The sequence below is a fragment of the Mustela lutreola genome, chromosome 17 (genome assembly GCF_030435805.1).
Source record: "Mustela lutreola isolate mMusLut2 chromosome 17, mMusLut2.pri, whole genome shotgun sequence".
NCBI classification, from domain to species: domain Eukaryota; kingdom Metazoa; phylum Chordata; class Mammalia; order Carnivora; family Mustelidae; genus Mustela; species Mustela lutreola.
In genome coordinates, this window is record NC_081306.1 from 48,048,523 (window position 1) to 48,073,646 (window position 25,124).

The window sequence follows — 25,124 nt, forward strand, 5'->3', positions numbered from 1 at the left end:
AGTGTCAGGTTTCATCTATTTGTAAACAATTCAAAGAAATTAAACTATCATACATTCAGAGACTTCTAGAAGGTCTGGATAAACGCATTTGAAATCTAAAAACCAACTGGCTCTCGATTATTATCAGAAAAATGATAGGGGCGCCTGGGCGGCTCCGTGGGTTAAGCCTCTACCATTGGCTCAGGTCATGATCTCAGGGTCCTGTGATCGAGCCCCGCATCGGGCTCTCTGCTCAGCAGGGAGCCTGCTTCCTCCTCTCTCTCTCTCTGCCTGCCTCTCTGCCTGCTTGTGATCTCTGTCTGTCAAATAAAGAACTAAAATCTTAAAAAAAAAAAAAAAAGAAAGATGATACAAAGGTTTAGTAAAGACATTAGAAATCCACAGATACTCCCCAAACCCAATTTTCCGCAACGGTCTGAACCTTACCAGTAAATCAGAGAAAGGGAAGTAAAACTTGATTTTTTTTTTCCTATCCCCAACTGACTAGTGTCCACTTGTTTTTAAATCACTGCACCTTCAGCACTCAGCACGGACAGAGCCGACCTCACCTGTGCCCGGGAGGTGCAGGACGATGCAGGACAGACGGACGCAGGGGGCCAGCCAACGTCACGGGAAGGGAGGACCCCGCCCCCTCCGGCTCCCCACCGGCGCTCTGCTTCTCCTGGCTACAATGCGTGTCCTTGGGCAAGGTCCCTGCTCCCGCTCAGCCGGCAGGACTCCAGGATGAACTGAGCAGATCTGTATGCGGACAACACGGGGGCCACGGCGCTGTGGTACAAGGAAAAGCACTCACTCCGCGTAAGAGAACTCTGTACTAAGGCCCAGAGATGCTTTCTACTGAATAAGCATGAGTGGACATATTTCTAGATTAAACAACACACTCTGTTTCCTCCCCCAGCCTTCACCGGCGAGCCGAAGCGTCCCGCGAGTGGCGGCTCTTTTACCTCTGTGTGCCATGCACCGACCTTGGGAAGATCCGAACCCAGATGGAACGCCAGACGAGAACCCAAAGCTACTTTTCTGAAAGAATCTTGTCATCTTAATCACGAGCCCTTGGCTTTTTCATCAGCGTCTTCCCGGTGCCTAGCAGGGAGTAGATACTCCGTAAGTGGCTAGTGGAGTCCAGTAAAATGAGAGGGTAGAGATCCCTGAAGTCTGATTACTTCAGAATTCCGGGAACTGCTTTCCATTATTTCGATTCAACGCGTCCACAAATATCTGTTAGCGGTCTGCAATGCGCAAGGCTCGCTGTAAACACTACCAGGGATTCAAAAATACACGTGTGCCTGGCCCCCAGGGTACATCTGAGCGGAAGAGCTGGGACCTACCCAAGCGGAGGAACGGAATCTACCGCGTGTTATTACGGTATAAACGGGGTCGGGGTGCAAGGAATGAATTCTGCGTAGCCGGGCGGGCGGGGTTAGCGGTTCCACGGAAGAGGTGCCCCTGGGGGACAGGAGCGACGGGGGCATCCCGCAGACAAAGAATGAGCAGAAAGGGCAGCCCAGGCAGAAAAAACATGTTCGTAAGCGGCTTGGAGGTGGGGAAAGGTGGCTTCTCTACATGAGGGAGTGACAGAGACTGATCACTGCTTTTCTCGACCCCCTATGCGGCCGGGACGTACGAAACCAAGGACTTGCTTTCAGGAGAGAGAAAACCCAAACTCACGAAAGTCTGCCAGACCCTCTGGCTCTCACCTGGCCCTCCGGCTCCTGCAACCCACGCCTGTACCCTGCTCACGGGATGGGGGCCCAAGAGGGGACGTCAGCCGGCTTCCCGCCTCCCGCATGAGGGAGCCGGGACACGGGCTGGCACCACTCTCACCTCCCTCACCCCAGAACACCGTCTGCGACGTGCTCTCCCGGAGGAAGGAGCTGCAGGGGAGCGAGGCCGGCAGCCCGACACCCTCGGGAGATGCCACGTGGGGGGACTGTTTCCTCCACTCCCTGTGGTCTGTGCGTGCCCCGTTTCGGGTAGCCCCGCCACACCATGGAAGGGACACTCCCTGCGGCCCCCGTCACCGGGCGCGTCGCCCACACCCTACACGGTGCCCAGGACATGACGGCCGCACGGTTTGAGAAACGGGAATCAGAGCAGAAGTCGCCAGGGCAAAGCTGGGATCCTCGCCAGCCGGTCGAGTTCCCGACTCCAGGCCCAGGACTGACCCACAGGCTCCTCGCCACACGCCAAAGCTCCCTCCTGCTCTGGGCGGGGAGCGCGCCCCGAGCTCCCAGAGCCCCCGCCGCGACATCTCGTTCTGTCCCACCAGCAGCGAACGGCCAAGGAGTGCGGCTGCCCACAGTCTCCCCGTCCTCGGAGGAAAGCTTACATCATTATGCCTCCTCCACAGTTTTTAATTGAGAAAATGTCACTACAAAACACAACTCGGGCATAAGATGTTTCTAGACTCCCCTTCTGTGTCTCCTCCCCACAGGGCCGCGCCACCTTCCCCGATCTCAGTTTCCTGCTAACCGACCGGATTACCTTCTCTACCTTCTCGGTGCGGTGAGGTCCTCCTGGGTCCGCTCCTGCTGGGTCCGGAGGCAGCAGGACCTCTGGACCGTGACAGCCTGGCCTCCCAACGCCACGCTCCCTCCTCGGGTGCCCCGAGGCTCCCATCTGCACTGGAGGACAAAAGCTCCCGTTTCAAACCCGGGAACGGCCTGAAATTGCTGACACCGGGGAGCGAGGAGAGGTCACGGGGAACCTCTCTGGACAGACCCCAGTGTGCAGGCCATGTCCCTGTGTGAGCTCGGGGACCGTCCAGCACACGGAGGAGCGACGGCCTCCAGTTCCCTCCGGGTCACTCCCCAGGCCAACATTCAGGGACTCGGCAAGCCCATGGCCACGAAGTCATGAATTCGTGCAGGATGTCCGAGACCGTGACCCGGTTCTTCTGAGCATGTTTGGATAAGAAAGTAACAACAAAAGGATGTTAGATGCCTGAAAATGACCAGAAGGAAAAAAGACATGAAGTAAGGCTGTGGCCCTTTGGTCACCTTACTGGTCTGTCCGGGACCGTCTGATTCCTCCCCCTCATCGTCAGGCCAAGTGTCCCCATTCCCCATCCTGGAAATTCTAGATAGTGACAGACAGTGCCCAGGGCGTGCCGAGGGGCCGTCCTCTCCCTGTCCCCGCCCCCGCGCAGACGGCCGGGCCGAGGCTAGAAGGTGTCTGATGAACACGCGGTGTGGATTATGAGTCCCGGAGCCGGCTCGGGTTGCAACAGGACATCTCCTCATGAAAGAGAAATTATGGCTTTTGTGCCCTTTCTACCGATGTGGCGACTCCGTCCTCCGGCAGAACTCTGGGTCGGCTTCCGACAGCGGCGATAACAAACGACCACTAACACAAATGTGTTCCCGGATAGTTCCAGACGGTGCAAGTCCTTCCGTCAGGCTGCCTTCCTCCTGGAGGCCCTGGGGGGGATCTACCTCTCTGCTTTTCCAGCTTCCAGAGGCTGCCCCGTCCTTTAGTATGTGGCCCCTCCTCCGCCTTCCAAGCCGCAGCACCTTCCGGCCCTCTCTCTGTTTTCAGGGCTTTCTGACCCTCCCCTCCTGCGTCCCTTGAATAAGGATTACAGGGTCGCCACCAGGATAACCCGAATAATCTCATCTCCAATGACTCAAAACAGTCCCGTGGGCATTGCAACTTTTGTCCTGTAAAGTGATGTGTTCCTAGGTGCCAGGAAGGAGGGCCTGGACCTATTGGGGGGGGGGGGGGGACACGTTATTCAGCGACCACCACACCTGTTAAATTCTAATCTCAGTTTTTTGTTTTTTGGTTTTTTTTCTTCAAAAACATCATCTCGGTCACAGTCTGAAAATCAGGCTAATCTGTACTCGATTATAGTTTTGTGGCTGTGGGAAGCCTTTTCAAGAGGATGTTTTAAGTTTTAGGGTGTTTTAAAATAGAAGAGAAAGGTAAAAATAAAACGTTTTTAATCAAGAACATAAAAGGGAAGCTGGGCCCAATAATGAAAAAAAAAATCACACAAGCAGGGGTAGATCACAGATTCCTTCATTAAGGAAATATTGGAAAACCACGAGGCTGGTGCTAAAAAGTGGCTGAAGAGCCTACGACATGGACACTCAGATTCATCATCTTGCCCCACGCCTCCCCCTGAGCGGGGACAGGCTCAGGCCACCACCGCAAGGCTCAGTGTCACGGCTGCCGGAAATCCAATGGCCTCCCCAGCCCCAGGACGCCAGCTGCGAGCTAGAGGCGCCCATCTTCCTGAGCAAAGCACCAGACATTGGCCCACGCCCGTCCCACGCAAGCATCCTCCTCACACTGCTGAGAGGCTGCCCAAGCACTGCCACCTCCTTCGTCAGGCCAAGAAGTCAGAAGCCTTGGCCAAAGGCACATGCTTCATTACTGGAAGGGGCAGAACCCGCCCAAAGGGAACCCATCCTGCCCCATGGCCGTCAGAGCCATCCACAGGATTTTCAACAATAAGACCTTCAACAAACCTTGCTGGTCCTGCTAAGATCCTTCCTTTAACTTCCATAGACTCCGCTCCACAATCTCCTACAGCGCCCGCGCCGAGTCCCTCCAGTCCTTCTCATACTCTACCCCACTCTCGCACACTCGTTGCTCAAATTTAACTAAAAAAATCTGTATGGAGGGCGCCTGGGTGGCTCAGTGGGTTAAGCCGCTGCCTTCAGCTCAGGTCATGATCTCAGGGTCCTGGGATCGAGTCCCGCATCGGGCTCTCTGCTCAGCGGGGAGCCTGCTTCCTCCTCTCTCTCTCTCTGCCTGCCTCTCTGCCTACTTGTGATCTCTCTCTGTCAAATAAATAAATAAAATCTTTAAAAAAAAAAAATCTGTATGGAAAAAGCCCAGATGTCCACTGGCAGATGAACTATACATACATATGGTGTGTATATACACATAGTAAAGACACACATGAGGAATACTATGCAGCCATCAAAAAGAATGAAATCTTGCCATTTGCAACAACAGGGATGGAACTAGAATATACTATGCTGAGCGAAATAAGTCAGTCGGAGAAAGACAACTATCGGATGATTTCACTCATACGTAGACTGTAAGAAACACAACAGATGAGCAGAGGTGAAGGGAAGGAAAAATAACATAAGATGAAAACAGAGAGGGAGGCCAACCACAAGAGACTCTCAACTACAGGGAACAAACTGAGGGTTGCTGGAGGGGAGGTGGGTGAGCGGACGGGGTAACTGGGGGACGGGCATTCAGGAGGGCACGCGATGGAATGAGCCCTGGGTTATGTGCAACTGATGAATCACTGAATTCCACCCCTGAAACTCATAACACATTGTAGGTTAACTAAGTTGAATTTAAATTTAAAAAAAATTTTTTTTAAGATTTTATTTGACAGACAGAGATCACAAGCAGGCAGAGAGGCAGACAGAGAGAGAGGAGGAAGCAGGCTCCCCACTGAGCAGAGAGCCCGATGCGGGACTCGATCCCAGGACCCTGAGATCATCGCCTGAGCCGAAGGCAGAGGCTTTAACGCACTGAGCCTCCAGGCGCCCCCACACCAGAAAGTCACTGATCCCATCTGAACACACTCCGTTTTCTGCTTCTCTATGCACCAGCTCTTCCCCTTAAAAACGAGCCTCTCGTCTGAGTAAGATGGTCGCGAGAGCCTGAACCACTCGAGGTTAGTTCTGAGGTCTTGGGCGTCAGGCAGCCTTGCGTTCAACCTGGCTTCTCGCTAGCTCTGCAACCTTGAGGTAGTGACTTAACCTCTCTGTGCCTCAGTGTCCTCATCTGGAATTGAGGATGAAAACAGCAAGGGCCTGGCCAAGCAGTGGTGGGAGCTGAATGAGATGGAGGCAGGGCACACAGTGGGGCCCCGAGCCTGCACCCGTAAGCACCCAACAGAGTCGTCCCCGGGATGTCCCTTTCCTTCCCTTTGACCACAAGGGCCCCCCTTCCCTTTCATCCTGGTCATCAGGAAGCTCTCCTCTCTGGCCTCCCAGAAGGTTCCTTCCGCTCCAGTCCGCTCAGACTCAGGGACTGGACCTGTCTCCCTGGAGGCCAGGCGGCCCCTCCTCCAAGCTCCTCCATTCACCGGCTCACCGACGCCCCAGCCTTTCAGCCCTGCTTCCCGACGCCCCCCATGGCACTCTCCACACCCAGCAAGCCAGACAGCCTCAAAGGCCCAGCACACACCACACTTCCGCATCCCAGGACCGACCTTTCTGTCGCAGACCCCAGTCCCTCCCGTCCCAAAGGCCCAACTCAAGTGCCTTCGTCTGCCAGGAGCCTTCTCTGGCCCGTCATACCCTCCCCACCCCAGGACGTGGGTGTGCCTTCCTCTGAAGTCCTGTAGCTTATTTTACGTAGTGTTTGGGGGCACTGAGTGGATCAAATTCACACGCATTCACCACAGTGGAGATTTTTCGTCCATGGACCATCAGCGTCAACGTCCTGGTTGTGATATCACAGGGTCAGTTTGCAAGACGTTACCGTTGGCCAAGACTGGGTAAAGGCCATTCGACTCACCACAGTCGCCTCGGAAACCATCTCACAAGAAGAAAATTACCAAGACTTAAAAACGTATTTAACACCCACTTGTGCCACACCCACCTAGAATATTTTACCTTGAAAACCTCATTCCCTCCCTGAACTCCAGACCTGATTACCCAATGGCCTATTCAAAATCTCCACGTGGCATCAAATAAGCGTCTCAGAATTACGTTCAGCGCTGAGCCCCTGGGATTTCCCTCTCTAGATGAGTCTCTATTCCTCCGGTGGATCCGGTCAAAAATCTTGAGGTCATCCTGGACTCCTCTCTCTCTCTCTCTCTCTCTCTCTCTCTACTACTCAGCAGGCTCCACACCCAACGTGAAGCCCAACATGGGGGCTTGAACTCACCACCCTGAGATCAAGACCTGAGCTGAGATCAAGAGTTAGAGGCTGAAGCGACGGAGCCACCCAGGTGGCCCAGCCTTTATACTCCATACCCAGCCGTCAGCAAACCTTGGTAAACCCACCGTCAAAATAGATCAGAATCCGACCTCCTCCCCGACTCCATGGCAACCACCCTGGTCCCCGGCCGCCACTGTCTCTCGTCTAGATTGACACAACCGTCTCCATCCCACCTCTGACGCTTCCTACCCCTCTTCCTGCTTCTTTCATATTCTATGATTCATCATCATCCCAGACTCAACGTCTCCTGCACTGAGAGCGGAAGCTCCGTGAGGGTGAGGAACCTTCTGTCCGGCTCGCCGCAGCAGCGAGGACCTTAGAACAGCGCCTGAGACGTCAGGAGGCACTCGATAAATATTCGTTGAGTGAATGAATGATGCTGTGCCTTTGGTATGAAGAGAAAACTCGGAGGTCAACATTTCTGTCTCATTCTTACAAGGGGGAACACTGAAGCTCAGAGAAGGTCATGAGCTCTGGCAAGCACGAAGGCCAGAGGTCCCCGATTCTGAGCCGCCTTCCCTCCCGCCCTGCTCTGCCTGGCTTTAGTCCCTTGGGCGGGCCCTGCGGGGCAGGGTCCGAGTCTGACAGATGGCTTTGACGGTCAGCGTCTGGAGATAGCGTCTGGGTGCCGCAGAGACGCCACAAACCCCAGCAGAACAAGCGCAACCTTTCGTCTCTGTGTTAACGTGTAATGAACAACCTCGGTCACTGCATGTCACACGTGCGTATCGGCCCCACAAAACGGGTGCTTTCTTCGGCGAGGCAGGGCGTGACTCCGAAACAATGGCCTCCCCTTCACAGGGGGACCAACTGAGGTTTCACTCCCCTGCGAGGCTCTGCCCACGGAGCCTCCCTGCCTGAGGACAGGCTGGAACGACCAGTCCTCCCGGCACCCAGGGAGCTTCTGTGCCATGTCCCTTCCTCCCAGCACACTGTGCCCTGCAGAACCTCGTGAGGACGTTTTTCTTCCTGGGTTTCCTTAGCCCGCCGCTGGACAGACCTCTAGCTGCCTTCTCCACAAATGCCCTGAGGGGTGTGTGTGTGTGTGTGTGTGTGTGTGTGTGTGTGCACGTGCATGTTTGGTTTGGGGGGTTGTTTTGTTTTGGTTTTTTGCTCAGATTTTGCTCAGGATGGGTCAGATTTGGGAAGAAGGCATGGAGCGCGACTGTGAGAGTGGACTTGATTTGTCTCTGCCTGGGAATTTATTAAGGCCACGAAGGTACAGCGTGATATATGAGTCCCCTGACCTGGTCTGCTGTCTGCTGTCCCCACTCATCAGCCTCCCAAGTGACTCGTAGCGATCTTGAGCGCACACACACGGAGTGACTTTCTCTATAAAGACAAATGTGTTCTGCCATGAGTGGGCAGCGCTTTAGAAGCGAAAAACACATTATGATCAAAACCTATCCTCTGAGGCTCAAAGGGAAACACTTCCCTTTCATAGGTTTGGGCTTTTTGTTGGTTTTTTTGTTGTGTTTTGTTTTTGAAGAAGAGGGGACAGAGTCTGCTTCTGACCTCACAGCGGTAACAGGTGCCCCCAAGAAAACCTAAAGGCATTTGCACCTACCCAAGACGCTTCGTCTCACTTAAATATTCTTCAAAGAGAGACATACACTGAACAGATGGGTAAACTTCAGGATTTAACAACTTGCGGGGACACTCTTAGTGTCGCAGTCGAAGGCGGGCTTTATCGCCTCTGGATATCCGACAAGACGTCCCGTCTTGAGGAAGTATTCATCACTGGCAAACCTGGCCCTGGCCACACCAGAGAAAATACACCTACGGCCCAGGAAGGCGGACATCACCCTCATTTCCAGTGCCCCCTGCCCGTGGAACCTCTCTCCTGGGGCAGGTCCCCGCGCTTCTGTGGTTCAGAGAAAGGAAGGCGAGAAGCGTGGAATCCGGGGACAGCGACTCTGGGCGGTGACGAGGACGACGATGAAAGCTGCTAACGCGTCCCGCCGGGTGTGCCCGACACCGAACCCACACTCGGTGCACGTTCGTGCCTCTCCCCAGAGGTCCTGGCATGTCCAGCCCAGGAACATCAGCAAGATGTTGTTGACTAAGTTCACGACAACCCTGATGGCTGAGAAGGCTCTACGGAGAAGGTTCTGGGACAAACCCTGAACCAGGACAAGCTCTCAGCACCCTGCCCACCCCCCAGAGACACAGTCGCTCACTCACACACACACACGTGAACACAGACACATACCATCACACACACAAGCAAACACACAGTCATATAAACATACAGATACAGCTATACACACACACAATCACACAAACATACAAACACAGTCATATAAACATACACAGACACAAGAACACACACACACACACACACACACACACACACTGAAAAAGACAGAAAGATGACCAGATGCCAGATTCACGGATCTAGTTTTGTTCTTTCTCTTTAAAATATCCATCAACTCCTTTATACTTGGCCGGACAAGAGAACGCGAAAAGGAATTCTGTCTTTCCATCTGCTCTCACTCCTCCCTCCAGAGGGCCAGGCCGCGAGACCGCCATCAGCCCTCCCAGAGCCCTGTGCCAAGCGCCGGCATCATGATCCCGCCACGGGCTCTTCCCGGGACAGGGGCACTGATATCACCCCATTTTATGGATGAGGACACTGAGACCTGTAAGCATTTAAAACTCACCCAAGGGCACAGAGATGCTAAACGACATACCCAGGCTTTGAACCGATTTCAGTCTCCCTCCAGAGTCTCTGGGATTTGCTCCTCCAAGTTCTCTATCCTTGGCCTGGCGGTTGCCTGGGGCCATCCTCGTTAGAGGCAGGGGACCTTGGACGTAACACAGTCTCTGTCCGTGTAGGTGGCTGAGAAAACCACAGTGGATTTTAGGATACCCTGAAAAAAAGAACTGGTGTGGCCAAGAGCCAGACTGAACTTCTTGGAAACTCTAAGACAGAGGTTTAGGCAAGTTTCTGACTCAAACGAAGTTAGGGAAGAGAGGGCGCCGTCAACCAATAAAGCAGATGAACTGAGCACAAACAGGGGACATGTTTTCAAACTTCCTTCTCATAGAGGTTGTTGGCTTTCGAGAGTATGAAGGACAACTAGGGGCCTGAACGAGGCAGGCAAAGCACAGCTGATGCTTTGGGAAAAGTGGGGCCTCCCAATGCCCTTGGCCACCAGCGACCACCTGAATCGAAGCAATGCCTAGTGGCTGGGCCTCCACGACCACCCTGGGCCTGCTTCCTTTTATCCGTAACCTCAATATAAAAAGGTTCCAAAATCTCTGTCTCCTGGCTAAATATCCTAAACCCCAGAATTCATTATTCAAGGACCTAGTGGCCATCTCCGGTGGGATGAGTTTCTTGTGATCTCCCTCCCACCCCGTTCCGACTCCTCTGTCCTTGGCCTCGGCGGCCAGCAGCACCGGCACCTGACTAATGATGCAGGTAGGTAGCTGGGCACCTAACTCTTCCTTCCCGCCCACCCGGCCTCCACACACCCAGACCTCGTACGGTGAAGACTGTGGACCGTGGTAGTTTACGGAGGGTATGGGCTTTGGGGCCAGAGAAAGCAGAGCGTGAACCTCAGTCCACCGACCATGAGCTGTGTGACCTTGAGCAAACCACGGATCCCTCACACTAATCTCCCTCACGCGCGTAACAGCGACAAGAGTGCCTCCCGGAGGGTCACAGCGCGCGTGAACACGGCCACACACGTGGCCAAGTGTCTACACTGTTCAGCTCCCTCCCACCTACTGCTCTTGCTGAGTTCACACGCCCGCTGGGTCTCCCCTGACTGCAAATGGGCTCCTGGGCTACCCCAGCCTCTAGACCCGCTCCTGGCCAAGCCCATTCTCGGCATCACAACCGACGCCATCTTGGCGCTGACGAGCAGCGTCTCCCCAGCCCTCATTGATGCACCAAGTCCAGTCTTCCCACCAGACGCAAAAGGACAGAAACCTTGAAGCAGTGATGGGTAAGAAAGATGCAGGGCAAGGGGCTCCTGGGTGGCTCTGTGGGTTGAGCCTCTGCCTTCGGCTCAGGTCGTGATCTCAGGGTCCCGGGATCGAGCCCCGCATCGGGCTCTCTGCTTAGCGGGGAGCTGCTTCCTCCTCCCCCTGCTTGTGATCTCTCTCACTCTCTCTGTCAAATAAGTAAAATCTTTAAAAAGAAGAGGAAGGAGGAGGAGGAAGACGACGAGAGGTCCAGTTCCGAAGGTGGAGATTAGCAGTTGCTCCAACCATTTTGCTGACTCCCTTTAAGAACACGACGTACGCTGTGGATCTTCTCCCCAGGAAAGAAACCACGACTCACAAACACACAAAAGGCTCAGAAGCCCTAGAAGACGCACAGACCCCAGGATCAAAGCCGAGACTAAAACCACTCCTCGGCCTGGCCGTTAGCAACTCCGCAGCTCTTCATCAGTCTGTCCCCTCTAGGCTCCCCTCGGTCCCCGAGGAGTCAGAATTTGAAAACGACACATTTCTTAATTTGCACATTCAGGGTCTCCAAAATCTGGCGAGAGAACCCAGCATTCAGCTCGAGGCACTGTTCCCAGAAGCGGATGGCACCTCTGGAGATTTGCAAAGAGGGGAGCATAAAATCATGCTCAACCACACACTTGAAACTCTCCGAAGTGGCTTCAGCCTCCGTAGGTGCTGGTGAAGGACTCGCACGCGGCCGTCTGCGGAGAGGCCTCTGGGAGGTGCGAGAAATACAGAGCTCTCAGGTTTGTCCCCATGACCCCGCCCCCTCCGCTCCCCACCTGAGTGCCAGACGGCGGAGAGACTGAGCTCTCTCAAGTCACCTACAAATTGCATAGGGGCACCCGACCAAGAACTTTAGGACCCGTCCTCGCTGCGATGTGTCTGTGCAGAAATGCTACGTCGTCACCCAGGTGTCCGAAGAGTAAAAACCAGCACAGCCCAGCCAGCTGGCTCCAGCCTGGGGACTATTCCCACACCTGAGCCTGGAAACGGTGGTCCCCTCCCTCGACCAGCGTTACTGTGGGCTCCTGGGGCCATTTATTTCAGCTGCTTTACGGGGAAAAATAATTCTTCTTTTCTATCCCCACGAAACTCAAGTGTCACAAACCAACCATTAATACTGCAGTTGAGGTTCCAAGTTTGGAAGAAAGATTAGAACAAGCATGGTCTGGAGTTGGAACCAGACAAGGGTACGGGAGCCCTGCGGGAGTGAGAAGGAGCCCTGCATTTTGTTTGTGCAAAGGGAACACGGCACCAACAGCGATGCTAATGTGCACGGAAGCGACACCCGGAGAGGCGGGCGGCTGGGGTCTTCCATCTCCAGAAACCACTTCAGAGGGGAAGGAATGAAAATCTGCTTTGCGATATGGTGAACTCAAATTGCGGACAACCCCCTCTCCCCCAGGGGAGTGAGATCTGGTCCCGGGGCCATGATTTCATGCTCCCCATCTCTCATCACCACCTCCCCTCCAACCCTCTGAGTAAGTATTGTGGGACACATCCGTTTATATCTAAAAGGAAATTTATGTCATGTTCGCTCCTGATCCTTGAAGGCATCACAGTGAGGACTTGAAAAGCCTGAACTTTCAGCCATCCACAGACGTTTCTCACATCAAAGCCCAGACCTTATAGGATCTGGTTCCATCTGTCAGGACCACCCAAGGTTTTGAAGCTATTGTCATTAGGTACCTTTTCCTCTCCTTCCTTTGACAATGTAGACCCTTACCTCTGTACCAGGGAAGACAGGGTCTTTGAAGGATGAAGAGCTGAGGATGGGGCGGAAGGAACAGGCAACGTGTCCCTGGGGGCTTCAAGCTAAGACACAGAAAATCATGATGGGATGGCCAGATACGCCCACGTTCCCACCCTGAACTGCACAGGATTCAGGCTAGTGGTTTGCGTTTTCGCTCTCAGGAGCCAGCTTGCCCCGACATGGGAGTGATCATCCTTGGGTGTGTCTTGTCAGTATCATTACCTCTGCCACCATCACCGTCACCACCGTCATCCACGTCATCACAACAACAGCAACAAGTCCTACCACCCTTTCTCTTTAGTGGGCACTTACCCCATGTCACATACATACAACAGTAACTCACGTACATCAGGAACTCACTCTCTACTACCCTATATTATCATAAGAAGGTACATGCTATCAGCCACGCAGTACAAGTGATAAAACCAAAACTTGGGGAGCACTGAAGTGAGTCATCGGACTCTAAATGTCATGCATCACCAACCACGTTCACTGCCATATATTTCATCCCAAATCCGCACCTATTAGAGAACGAATAATCAGGAACCAGCAGTTCCCTTAGGAACAAGCTGCTCTTGTGAGAAGATCTGGAGTCCATTCATTCAACAAGCATCTCTGAGCGATCACTGTGTGCCCAGACTTCCACGGTGCGCTCGTACAGATGACCGGGATGGGATGCACATGTCCACTGCCCTCAACACTGACAACCCCACCCGAAGTCAGTGTCCTCCCAGAGGGCTCTGGGGTCCCTGCCACCCAGCCTGCCCTGCTAGCTCGATCCCTTTCTCCCTTCTTCGTTTAGAATTTCAGCACATGAACTGGAAATACAGCCTCTATAGACATATACATATATATGTATTATGAAAGGGACAAATCTCCGGTGCTCTAAACCGTACTCCTCAAACCCAATCCTTACCAACAATACTTCCTCCTCCAAACCAGTAAGCGGGAGATTCCTAAAAGTAGGATTATACGTAAAGCACTGATTTAAAAACTGGAAAACAGGTTTCGAGACTGCATTACTCATCTGTGGTGACCCGGCTGCTCATTCTGGGGGTTTAGGTTCAGCTCTGAGTGACAGAAGAGCGAGACAGAGTTGATTTGTCTCTACTCCAGGCAGCCAGGCTCCTTCCGGCTCAGCATTCCGTCACCCAGCGGTGGAACTCTGTCTTTCTGGGACCGGAGGATGACGCTTTCACTCCGGTAAGAAGAAGAACAAAGGGTAAAGAAGAGGCATCGTGCGTCAGAGTTGCCCAATGTCACTTCTAACATCCCTTTGGCCAGAATTTACCAATATGGCCACATCTAGCCTCTCGAAGAAGACTAAGGGATGTAGTCTTTAATCTAGCATCCGTGTGTCCTGCTAAAAATTCTGTTACTAGGGAAGAAATTACATTGGAGAGGAGCTAACCATCTGTGTTGTGTAAGAACCCCAGATCTGAGGGACTTCACAGACCCTACTCCATCAAGAACAGGTGGGCTTAATTCCTCTTTTTATAGCAATGACCATTGGGTCCTCTCGTCTTCAGTGCCAAGGAAACTGTTGAGTGTAATTTTAGAACTTTCTATAACATTTCATTAGCTTTCAGTTCAACAGCTAGAAACCAACTCCCAGCTAATTTATATGGTCTCTGGCGATTTTAAAATACACCTGCTAATTTTTTGATACTCCTTCCTTCGAAAGATGGAGGTTAACTCCACTTACCCTAAGTGCAGACTGTCCTCAGTGACTCACTTCTAATGAATATATGTGACAGAGTGACAATACGTGACATCGAGACAAGGTCATAACATGATCCCTTGTTCTAGCAAAGGCCAAATCCCATATTTTGAAGTCACTCAAGGCGTCCTACCGAGAAGACATCATGGAAGGAATGGAGGCAGGTGTCCAGCCAAGAGCCATGCGAATGAGCTTGAGATTGGATTCTCCAACCCCAGTCAAGCCTTCAGATCACAACAGTCCTCACTGCAACCGTTTGAAAGCCATCAGGCCAGACCATGCCTGGATTTCTGATCCACAGAGACTTGGTAATAAAAAATGGTTTTTGTTTTAAATCAGTTTTTGGAGTAATGCGTTACACAGCAAGAGAATAATTCAGGTCTCAATGTAAATTTAGTGTTCTTTTGGCTTGAAAATTCGAGAAAGTAGAAATGACCATCTTGGTAGTGAAAATGTGTATTTTAAATAGCTGTGATTTAAAATCTGCACCTGATTCTAAATGATCTGGAGCTGTGCTTAGAGGAGAAGGTCTGGGTCCCACTGTGAAGAGGGTCAACCAGGGAGCCGTCCCTGGGAGAACCCATGGCTGATACCACGTCCCTGAGCAGTCCCAGGAAGCAGCTGAACCTGCTGCTATCCAACTACCTCCAAGAGAAAGAGCTCGGTATCCACGAAGCCAGCCTCAAAATGATGAGTTCTGGAAAACTCTCTCCAGCATCTGGATGGATAATGCTGAGTAATTCTACTGGACAGGTCAACTTACTTAGTTCTCTGGGAAAGTGCTGTGGGGCTCAGTCACCTTAGTCGATGCGTTGGGACACATTTCTGTTGAGCACGGAAGACCCCACAGAAACACCATCCAGGTTATTTTATGATAGACACTGACGGCTGCTAAACCCTGTTCCTCAAATAGCTCACGTCAAGGTCAAGGTTGATGATGCCGGCTCCTGAACTTTCAGATCTAGACATCACCTCTGCCTGCCATCGCAAGCAGGACTCTTAGGACTAGGAACCAGAGAAACACACTCCGGAGGGAGTTCACAGAATCACCTTGGGGGAAGACTTTGTATACCACAATCTGTCCTTGTGTCTCTGCGTCTGGAGAGTCTAAAATGAGCTCCTCGTCCTTCACGGAGGATCACCACCATCCTAAGCCACTATTACTAAAGGAAATAGGTAAAAATCGATTGACTGATGATCAATCGGTCAATCCTCAGAAATTCAAGGGTGAAAAAAAATCTCTAAAATAATACAAAATACTTGTATATTGGATATTTTTCTTATGGGCCAAAGGGCTCCTATTTAAAATGAGATGAGGGGTGCCTGGGTGGCTCAGTGGGTTAAAGCCTCTGCCTTCGGCTCAGGTCATGATCTCAGGGTCCTGGGATCAAGCCCCGCATCGGGCTCTCTGCTCGGCAGGGAGCCTGCTTCCTCCTCTCTCTCTCTGCCTGCCTCTCTGCCTACTTGTGATCTCTCTGTCAAATAAATAAATAAAATCTTAAAAAAAAAATAAAATACAATGAGATGAGAGGTCTCTTCTTCCAACTGGGCCCTTCCAGGCTGTCATGGGAACAAGGTACAGGGTTACCTCCCCGCCCCAGCCCGCTGAAAGCTTGGAGCTGAATTTCACGCTCATTCACAGTAACTGCATCAGTTTAAGGGGCTGTCATGGTTTTTTTCTTCCTCTTTGTATGTGGATTTTTATTTTCTATTTCTGTTCTGACAGCCTTTGCAGTTTGTTTCTTCATTTATCATATGATGTCTCGATCACATTTGGAAGCAGGCAGCATATAAATCACAAATGAATAAAGTGAAAGTGGCAGGGTCGGGACTTGGGTTTCTGCCTTGGACACGGCTATCAAAATGCATTTTTGGAACAAGAGGCAGGAAACTCTAAGAAGGCTTAAGCCAACGTCTCTTTAAGGAGAGGGCCCTTGGAAGCGGCTGTCATCAGAGAAATCCGTCCTTGGCTCTGCTGACAGAGCTTCGTGGCTCTTTCCCTCTCCAGGCTCAAAGGCAGGTCAAGCCTCCAGGAGGAAGGCCCGGAGATAGATAAAAAAGACCCAGGTTGTAAAGCTAATTCCCAGCTCGGAGCAGAGCTGTGTATCTGGCACGCCCACTCTCGTTGGATGATGTGGTTCTCTGTGTAGGCTTTATCACCTCCCCTGGAGAAGAGAACTCGGAGCCATCAGCCTTCTCAGATAAGAGTTGCGAGTTTCTCTTCTCCTGACAGTCATGTCTCTGCCTCCTGAAAACCCCTCTTGGAAAGCCTGTAGAGGCAAGTGTCTCCAAAAAGGCAAATCAGGGTGTGCCTCTTGGATTTTGAAATCAACCAGCGGAACTCGAGGAAGAGAGGAAAACAAGAAGAAGGGAGGATGGGAGCCTCCTGGACAAGAAAATGAAGGATGGCCCGGATGGGTGGAGGCGGGGAGGGGTCCTTCGGAGCCCACCGCCCAGGAGCCAGCCCGCTTCGAGCAGGAAATCACGCCCATCGCCAGCCTCTTCTGGGCTGCACGGCACCTCTGCTCTCGGTGAGCAGCACACTGGGCTCACACAGAGCTTTAAAAATATCTCTCCACCCACTGAACGTTTGATTAATCAGGCAAGTTCTCACCCATGTGTCACAGCGGTGGCAGTGATATACAGGATGGTGACATGAGGGTGCGAGGAAGGCACAAAGGGTCTCATCTAGCAGAGAGGAGGACGCGCAGCATCCAAGTTAACGAGCACGGGCCCCGAGGCCTGCTGACCGTCGCGTCCGAGTTCTAACACACGCCCGCTAGCAACCTGGGACAAGATTCCTCTCTACCGCAATCTCCCGCCTTTGCAAAAACGGAGTTAATAATAATAATACCTTCGTTCCAGGATTATTGCAAGGATTAAAGGTGTTGGTTCATCTGCAGCATTCTGAACACAGAGGAAGCAATCAAGAAACTTGGGCTGTGACGACTGTGCTGATGGTGACAACGACAACGCTGAAACTTAAAAGATGGGTCTCAGTAGACAGAAGCAGCTAGAACAAAGGCAGAGAAGCAGGAGAGATCTTGAGGCGGTAGCGAACGATCTGGAAATAAAGCAGGGAGTGAAAGCAGACAAAAAGGAAGGGTCCAGGCCACACGGGACTTCCTCTGCTTTGTCCCAGCATGTCCCTCGGGCTCACCCAGCTGTAGGCTATGGAAAGCCACTTAAGAATTATAAACAAAAATGAACTATCAAAGGGTCAAGGGCTATGCTGGTTGAAAATTACTTTTAACTCGTTCGTGTAGAAAAAGTAAAATAAAATTATTTTATTAATAAGGGACTTCTGCTGTGCAACAAAGTAACTGGTGTAAGAACAACCCTCCCCTTCGAGTACAACTGAACGCAACAAAGTATCAAAAGCAACTATTTTCAGGCTGTAGACAATGGGCAGCGCAGGGACTTCAAGGACAGGGACAAGGGAAACTGACCCGGTGAGCCTGGCCTTGGCCCTAGCTCTCTGCCTGGGGACCATTCCCCACCAGCTCATGAATCCGGGTCGCTGAAGGAACTAGAGCCATGTGGGGTAAGGCGGCAGAAAGAAGGAAACTGCAGAGTGAAGGTTCCAGAAGCCTGCATGTGGGTTTCCTGGGAACATCTGGCCAGAGGCTGGACTACCCCCAGGGAAACTGAGATTAAACTAGACTCACCAGGAAGCAGCTGCTCCAAGGCTGAGACGAGAAAACAGATCCTAGAATTGAAGCCGCCCTATGTGTCTGAAAGACCTCATTAATACCGCAGGTGGACGCCGAGACACAAGAAGGACCTCATCGTGACAGTAAGAAAACTACTCTGAAGGTCCCCTTGAGATCCACATGATCAAAACCTAAAACCAAGCCCTGAGAAGACCCACAAGGAAGACAGAGTTTGGAGAGTCCCTGCCCAGTTAGAGTGGCTTGGGGGACACCTCAGGACTGCCACAGCTCTGTCATAACAAAGCATGAAAACCAAACCTACACAACCGGAAGCAGTCAGCCAGTCATTGAACAGGTCTCTGGAGCAAAACTCGCACTCTTCAGAGAAAGATAACAGAACACAGAGTCTCCAGAGCGCAGCGGACAGTCACGTATTAACAGCACACAAAGGAACAGGAAAGTTTTAATATAATCAAGGGGGGGGCAGTAGAAACCAACCCCAAGATGGCCTAGAGCCTAGATGCTGGATTTAAGTACATAAAGACTATAAAGAGCTATTATAAATATAGGAAAATATGTCCAAATAATTAAAGAAAAGTATTGTTTCAATGACTAAGCAGATGAGTATTTCAACAGAAGAATGGAAACTATAAAAAAGAACCTAATTAAAATTCTTGAACTAAAGAAATTAGATGCATGCCTCTGTGTGTGTGTGTGTGTGTGTGTGTGTTGGGAAAAAAGGGAAACAGAAAGAAAGCAAATATTTTAATATTAACAATTAGAGGAAGGTACACGATGTTTCACTGTGCTTTCCCAACCTCTGTGGGTTTGAAAATTTTTTAAAGATGAAAGAAATGTTGAAAATATATAATCACGTATTAGTAGGCCAAGAAGAAAATCATTTTAAGCAGTGGGCTAAGCTCATCCAGTGTGTATCTGAGAAGCATCCCTCCAGTGAAATGGAATGGGACCGATCTATGAGTGAAATCATAGATGAGGCACAAAGATACCAACTCCGGGAGACGGCAGCCAGGGCACAGGGACCTGGCCCAAGACAACGGCAGTGTGGTCAGAGAGGATGGAACAGTTTCAAGATAAGTTGAGAGAAGTCGAGATCTGTAAGACTTTGCCAATTATATGTGGGGGGTGAGCAGAAAAAGAGGACTCCCAAATTACCGTTGTGCCCGACTGAGTACATCATGTGATGTAACTTCCTAAGGAAAATTCCAGAGGAGAAGCAGTTTCAGAGAAAAAAGAAAATCCATTCAGCTTTGGGTCTTTGGAGCTTAAAGAACTTGGGAGAGATCTACACAGGACTAGAGGCAGCAGAACTAAAATTCAGGAGGGAGACGGGGATTGAAGATAGGTATCTTGAGGCAATCAGCATGGGGATGTCCATGGAGACAACAACAAAAAACCACCCCAGGACACAACAGTGTGTGAGCGGTGGGCGGAACAGGAGGGACACACAAGGGAACACTGGTAGAAAAAAGGAAGGAGCAGCAGCTAGTGACATGGACGCCAGAGCTGGGACAAACTCCAAAACCAAGCGCGTGAGCACGCTGCCAGGTGCTGCAGAAAGTCCAGGACAAACACTGATTTCTCCAAACACCAGAGTCCACTGGATTATGTAAGCAAGGGGTCATTGAGGAAACCGTGCTGTGCTGATGCACTGATTCTAGAATAATCTAAAGCAAGTCAACTAACTACTGCAACGGGGCTTTGCGAGAGAAGGGTGGTTAACTCATACATCTATCCCAAAGCTCAAATTCAAATGCCCCAGAAATGTACCTATGAGCAGCTCACCAGAAACAGCAATTTTGAGATGCATATACATGTCCAAGTTTGAGGAGAATTTTCACGACTGGCAACACCAATGAAATTGGAGAAACATAGTTTCCACCTGTCCTGGGAACTGCGGTGGTACTTAGGGCAGGAAGATATTGACCCACCACCATTGTTTGCCCCGCCAGGGACCCAGAAGCTAAGTGACCAGCAAATCAAGCTGTCACTCCCTATCTCCTAGCAAGTTCTCCAAGCCAATCCAAACCTAGCCCAGCAGCACCCCTTTTCTAAGCTCCTTTAGGGAACCTGCTCTCTGGGAGCAGCCAGAGCTGTGGGGTGCTGTGTCCATCCCAGATTACTCCCCAGCAAGATGAGAACCAGGGGGTACCTGGGTCTCTGAATGCTGCATACGCCTAGTCTGGGAACAGGACAAGAGCAAGAGAAGGGAAAACAAAGGACTGACAGAATTCTGCAGCACAGGGAGCAAACCCAACAGCAGGGCCATCAAGATCTCACCTCCACTCAGCAGCCATGGACTAGATGAGCATCTTCTAGAAACGGGACCCTGCAGCTGGGGCTGACAAAGGGAAAAATTATCGCAGATCCAAGATAAAACAAAGATAGAACACAGAAGCTAAAGATTCTTTACAAACCCTGTGTGCCCACAGATTCTGGGCCCGCAAAGAACTTTATTGAGTCACAAACCAGAGCAGAAAAAGGCAAAATGGACCATGGAAAAACACCTTCTAATGCAAAATAATAGTAGCATCAGCTAGAAGACTTGGGGGAAAGGCTTTCTATATGTGTATCTACATACATTATGACAAGAAACCGAAGAGATGTTCATAAATTGTGTCCAAGATGGCCTCAGTAGAGCAAAGAGTTGGGAGAGAATAAAAACAATATGGCGCCAGTAAAGCAGGAAGAGAGAAATGTGAGGAAGACACATCCTAAGACTTAGCCCAACAGAGAGGGGCACGGTGAGATTATATCCTAATAACTACAAACTGAAAGCAACCCAAACACCCACTGAGAAATAGCACAGATAAATAAATGGTGGCATATTTACCCAGGATGGGATCCTGTCCATTAATGGAAATGAGTCTGCTTTGGCTACCCTCAACGGCATGGCTGAGTCTCGCAAACAAGTTAAGGAAAAAAGGCTGAGAACCGAGGAATAGATATGGCATGACCCCAACCCCGCCCCCCACTCTTACCCCCCACCCCGAGCCGAAGGGAAACACAAGCACCATGAAACAGTGAGAGTGAGCCGGCGGGGTGGGGGGTCGTCTCTGAGGCAGAGGCCCTGGGAAGGGTCTCGGGAAGGTGCTGCCGGGGGCTGGTAACACGACCGTCCTTAACCTGGATGGTGGCTTCGTGAGTGTTCACAGTCAAGAATGTTACTAACTGCGCATTAATACTTTTCCATATGCTATTTTGACCAAAAAGTGTTTTAAGAAGGAAGGAAGACGACCGAAATAAAACCAGGCTTCCAAGAAACTGAAACGTTCATCCATAAAGAAAATATGCTCTAAAGGCAGTCATAAAAAAAATGTTAAAATGACCATAGCCCCAGTAAATCACCGATGTCGGAGGCGAACTCGAGAATGGACGAGGGAGTAGAGACACGTGATGCGGAAAACAGACCGAAGTGCAGGGTTAGCAGGGACAGCAGGACACGCCCACACGCAGACATTTCCCAGAGGGACCTCGAGGACGCCGGACCCTGACATCGTAGACATAACAGAGGGGGGATGACTAGATTACATCCTAACAGCCCAGACTGGAGACCCAAACGTGCGTCCTTCACGGGACGGATGCAGACTGTGGACGTTCACGCCCTGTAGGAGTGAAACGGGCGAACCGGAGACGGGGCCGATCTAACGACTACGAGAACATCACGGGATGACTCAACCGAGAGCACGGAGAAAACAGCCTTTGCACAATTATAATTCGCACGTCCAGTAAGACTCCGCGTGATGCACCCTTAGTAGTATAAGATCCTGCTAGCAACGGTTGTAGATGAAGAAACGCTCGGGGCAGACGGCAGATGCCCTGGGGAACGGACAAATGAATAAATAGGAATAAAAGGATGCGTGAGTGTCCAGGAACGGACAAATGAATAAATAGGAATAAATGGATGCGTGAGTGTCCAGGAACGGACAAATGAATAAATAGGAATAAATGGATGCGTGAGTGTCCAGGAACGGACAAATGAATAAATAGGAATAAATGGATGCGTGAGTGTCCAGGAACGGACAAATGAATAAATAGGAATAAATGGATGCGTGAGTGTCTCCACCAACCCACCCCTGCTGAGCTCGTCAGGAGCTTCCTGACGCTAATCTGGCCAACGCGATGCCGCTCCGCGTCATTTCCTCCCGGGCTGAGTTTGAAGAGAAGACACACAGACTTCCCGGGGCGGTGCCAGCCGGAGGCAGCCTGCGCGGTGAGTGGCTCTTCCACGCCTGCTCTGGGAGGGCAGCGGCTGGTGCACTGGGCAAGCGTGGCCCCTCCACAGGAGGAGAGGGGCATTCGCCCTGCAGATTAACACTAGCTGGGGCAGGGGCGGGACCGGCCACACGGGGGGGCCGCAGCCAGCCACAGCGGGGCGGGGAGCGGGGGTGGTGACGAAGGACGGTGCCCAGCTAACGGGTGTCCGTCAGCGTCCGACCCAGGAACCCCCGTCCCACACCACGCGTCCTGAGGGCAGATGAGTGGCCCCGTGGGGCAGGGCCTCTGGGCTCACCCAGCACAACCGTCCGGACTGCAGTGAGCCATTGCAGACCCCAAGGGCCAGGCTCTGCCGCTTGGCTCCTGCTTCCCCCACCCCAGGCCTCCTCTGGGGACCCCGTCCTCCAGCCTTGGGGCTCTCCCGCGGGCGCCTGTAAACAAGCCAGTCTTCTAGACAAGCAAGCAAACCCGACAGGACCAGGAAAGCTACCAGATGACCCCGTCCCCCACTTTCTTCAATTCCTGCCAACTCGGCGGCAAGCGTGGCTTTGCCGGCCCAGAGCTGACTTTCCCACCTCCTTCTTGGGCGTAACGGCCCTGCGGCTCCCACCCGGGCACAGAGGCCGCACACTGGTCAGACCATTCCCCTGGAAAGCCAGGAGGTAGGCCGTCTGGGGTAACTCCGACTTCTCGGTTCTAGAAAAGCCAGTTTCGGCCTCAGGCTTTCACAGGGTGTCGCACGGAGCCCAGCGTTCCAGGGCACGAGGAAAAACGGCTTCTGGCTGGAGCTCAGCAGAGGGGGCACCGGGCAAACATCTGGCTGAGTCAACCTAATTCTCTATCCCAGAAGAAATAAATTCCTTCTTGCTCGTTCTAATGTGATTGTTTAATCAGGGGCTTGGCTGACCAGTGAGGCTACAGCAGGGCGGTGTCCCAGGAGGAACACAACCGCGGTGCGCTCCGCTTTGTTCTCGTCTCTACCGCTGCCCCGCACGCCAGGGCCGCGCTGTGGGACAAAGGAACAGAGGCAATTAAAACCCTTGCTGTCTATTCCCAACTAGACGCGGCTTCCAGATGCTTCTGATTCGGAGCACCGTGGCCCCACGTCAAGCTCCCCGACAGCTGGACCCCACAGAAACGACAGCGTGGAAACAGGACACGCCGCGGGTGATCAAGACTCCATCAACTAGAAAACACATTTTGGGAGTCGAGGGCCATCCCCAAGGTCAGTTTACAAAGAAACCAGAGTAGCCACCAGAGGGAGTTCAGGCTGGTGGCAACGTCCCACAGGGAGTCGTCACTGGGGCGGAGTCGGTCCCTGAGCTCCTCCCCATCACACCAGACTTAGACGTGGCCGCGACGGGTGGCCTGCGCCTGGCGCTTTCATTTCCGAGCGGCTGCAGCCTCCCGTGCCTCCCGGGGCGGCTGTCCTCCCCGACAGGGCGGGCCCCTTACCGTCCAGCTCCTCCACGGAGATGTTGGCGAGCTGCTCGCTGTCGCTGCCGGCGGAGAGGGAGCGGTTGAGGTAATTCCCCTTGTACAGCAAGCCGGCGGTCACGTGGTGGAAAGGCATCTTGTCCCTGTCCACAGAGAAGCGGGAGTGGGGAGAGAAAGAGACCGTCATTCCTTCCGTCCTTCCTCAGAGGGCCACCCTGGGTTCCAGAGGGCCCGTGTCCTCTTTAACAGAACAATCCCGCTTCTAGAGGGGAAGGAGAGAATGCCAGGGCCCTCGAGGTCTGAACCGTCCCCCAGACGATCTCAGGTTCTAGCGCTTTCTTTGCTTGACACCTCGCTGCCTTTTTGCCGATTTCATCCCGAATCTCGCAGACTGTGGGACCCCACGTCACCCCCCAGGCCTTTCCAGGCGAAAAGGGATCCTCTGTGCCCCTTTCCCCAGCCCGACAAACTCTCTTGTCGGTACCAATCAGGAACGCACATCCCAGGAAGGTCGGGCTCCCCAGGGACCGGGAGTTGCAGTTGTGACCGTGCGGCGATGCAGCCGGTCCACTCTTCCCAGGGAACGCGGACGATCCACGCACACAGCCCTCGAACCAGGCAGGAAGTGGCAGGCCCTACGTAAATGCACGGACGGCCTTCTGCACCTCGGGGAAGCAGTCCCCAGGCCTGGCCGGGGCGCAGACACCTGCTGCCGACGCGGCTCCGAAGCGGCTCCGAAGCACCCCGCCCTGAGACGCTCACCGCCGGCTGTAAAGGCGGGCAGCACCTCCGGTGTCCCACAGCAAAGCAGCTCCCAGCAGCCTCCCAGAGAATCAAAGCACCCCTGAGGCCAGACCAGCAAACCCTCCAGACACAGCATCCCTGCCCAGCCCCGGCCCTAGAGCTTAAGGGGTTCCCACGGGGCCAGGCAGGCTAAGGTGAGAGGGAGGAAAGATAGTTGGTCAGGACGTGGGAAGAGCGAGTGCAGAAGACCCAAGACCGGGCAGTTAGAGAACGGGGCTGCTTCCGAGCAGAGAGCCCAGGACTCTCCTGGCAGTGCGTGAGCTGCTGGGCACGTCTGCCAACGTGTTCCGCTTCCCTGTCTGCCAAGGGGGCTAAGCGGACGGACCAAGCTTTGCGTGGATTGAGGGAATAGGCAGGAGGTATGGGACGTCACTTATAGGCTGGGGGTAAAGCAAACCTAACAGAGCTCCAAGAAGAAGAACTGGGCAGCACTGGAAGGAGTAATCCCCCCGTCACCCAGGGCATTCAAGTAGAGTGAGGGTCTCCCTGCCAGGGTTCTGTGGGAGACAATGACCCCTGAGTGCTCCCCCCCCCCATTGCTCCTCCTTCCCCCGCAGAAGCCACCTGCAGAGCTCTGTTTTACTCCAGTCTGCATCTGTAGGAGAGTCGGGGAGCTGAAGGCCCCCTCAGGGCA

At 52.5% G+C, this 25,124-nt stretch overlaps 1 protein-coding gene across 6 annotated transcripts in view; it reads right to left on the bottom strand.

Moving 5' to 3' along the window:
* CALN1 (calneuron 1) overlaps nt 1-25,124 on the bottom strand; it is a 495,943-nt gene that overhangs the window by 328,824 nt on the left and 141,995 nt on the right. For all 6 annotated transcript variants that reach the window (XM_059154795.1, XM_059154794.1, XM_059154799.1 and 3 more), the window contains one exon: nt 23,705-23,829. In XM_059154795.1, coding sequence (XP_059010778.1) covers nt 23,705-23,829 — 125 coding nt within the window. The remainder of the gene's footprint in view (nt 1-23,704; nt 23,830-25,124) is intronic.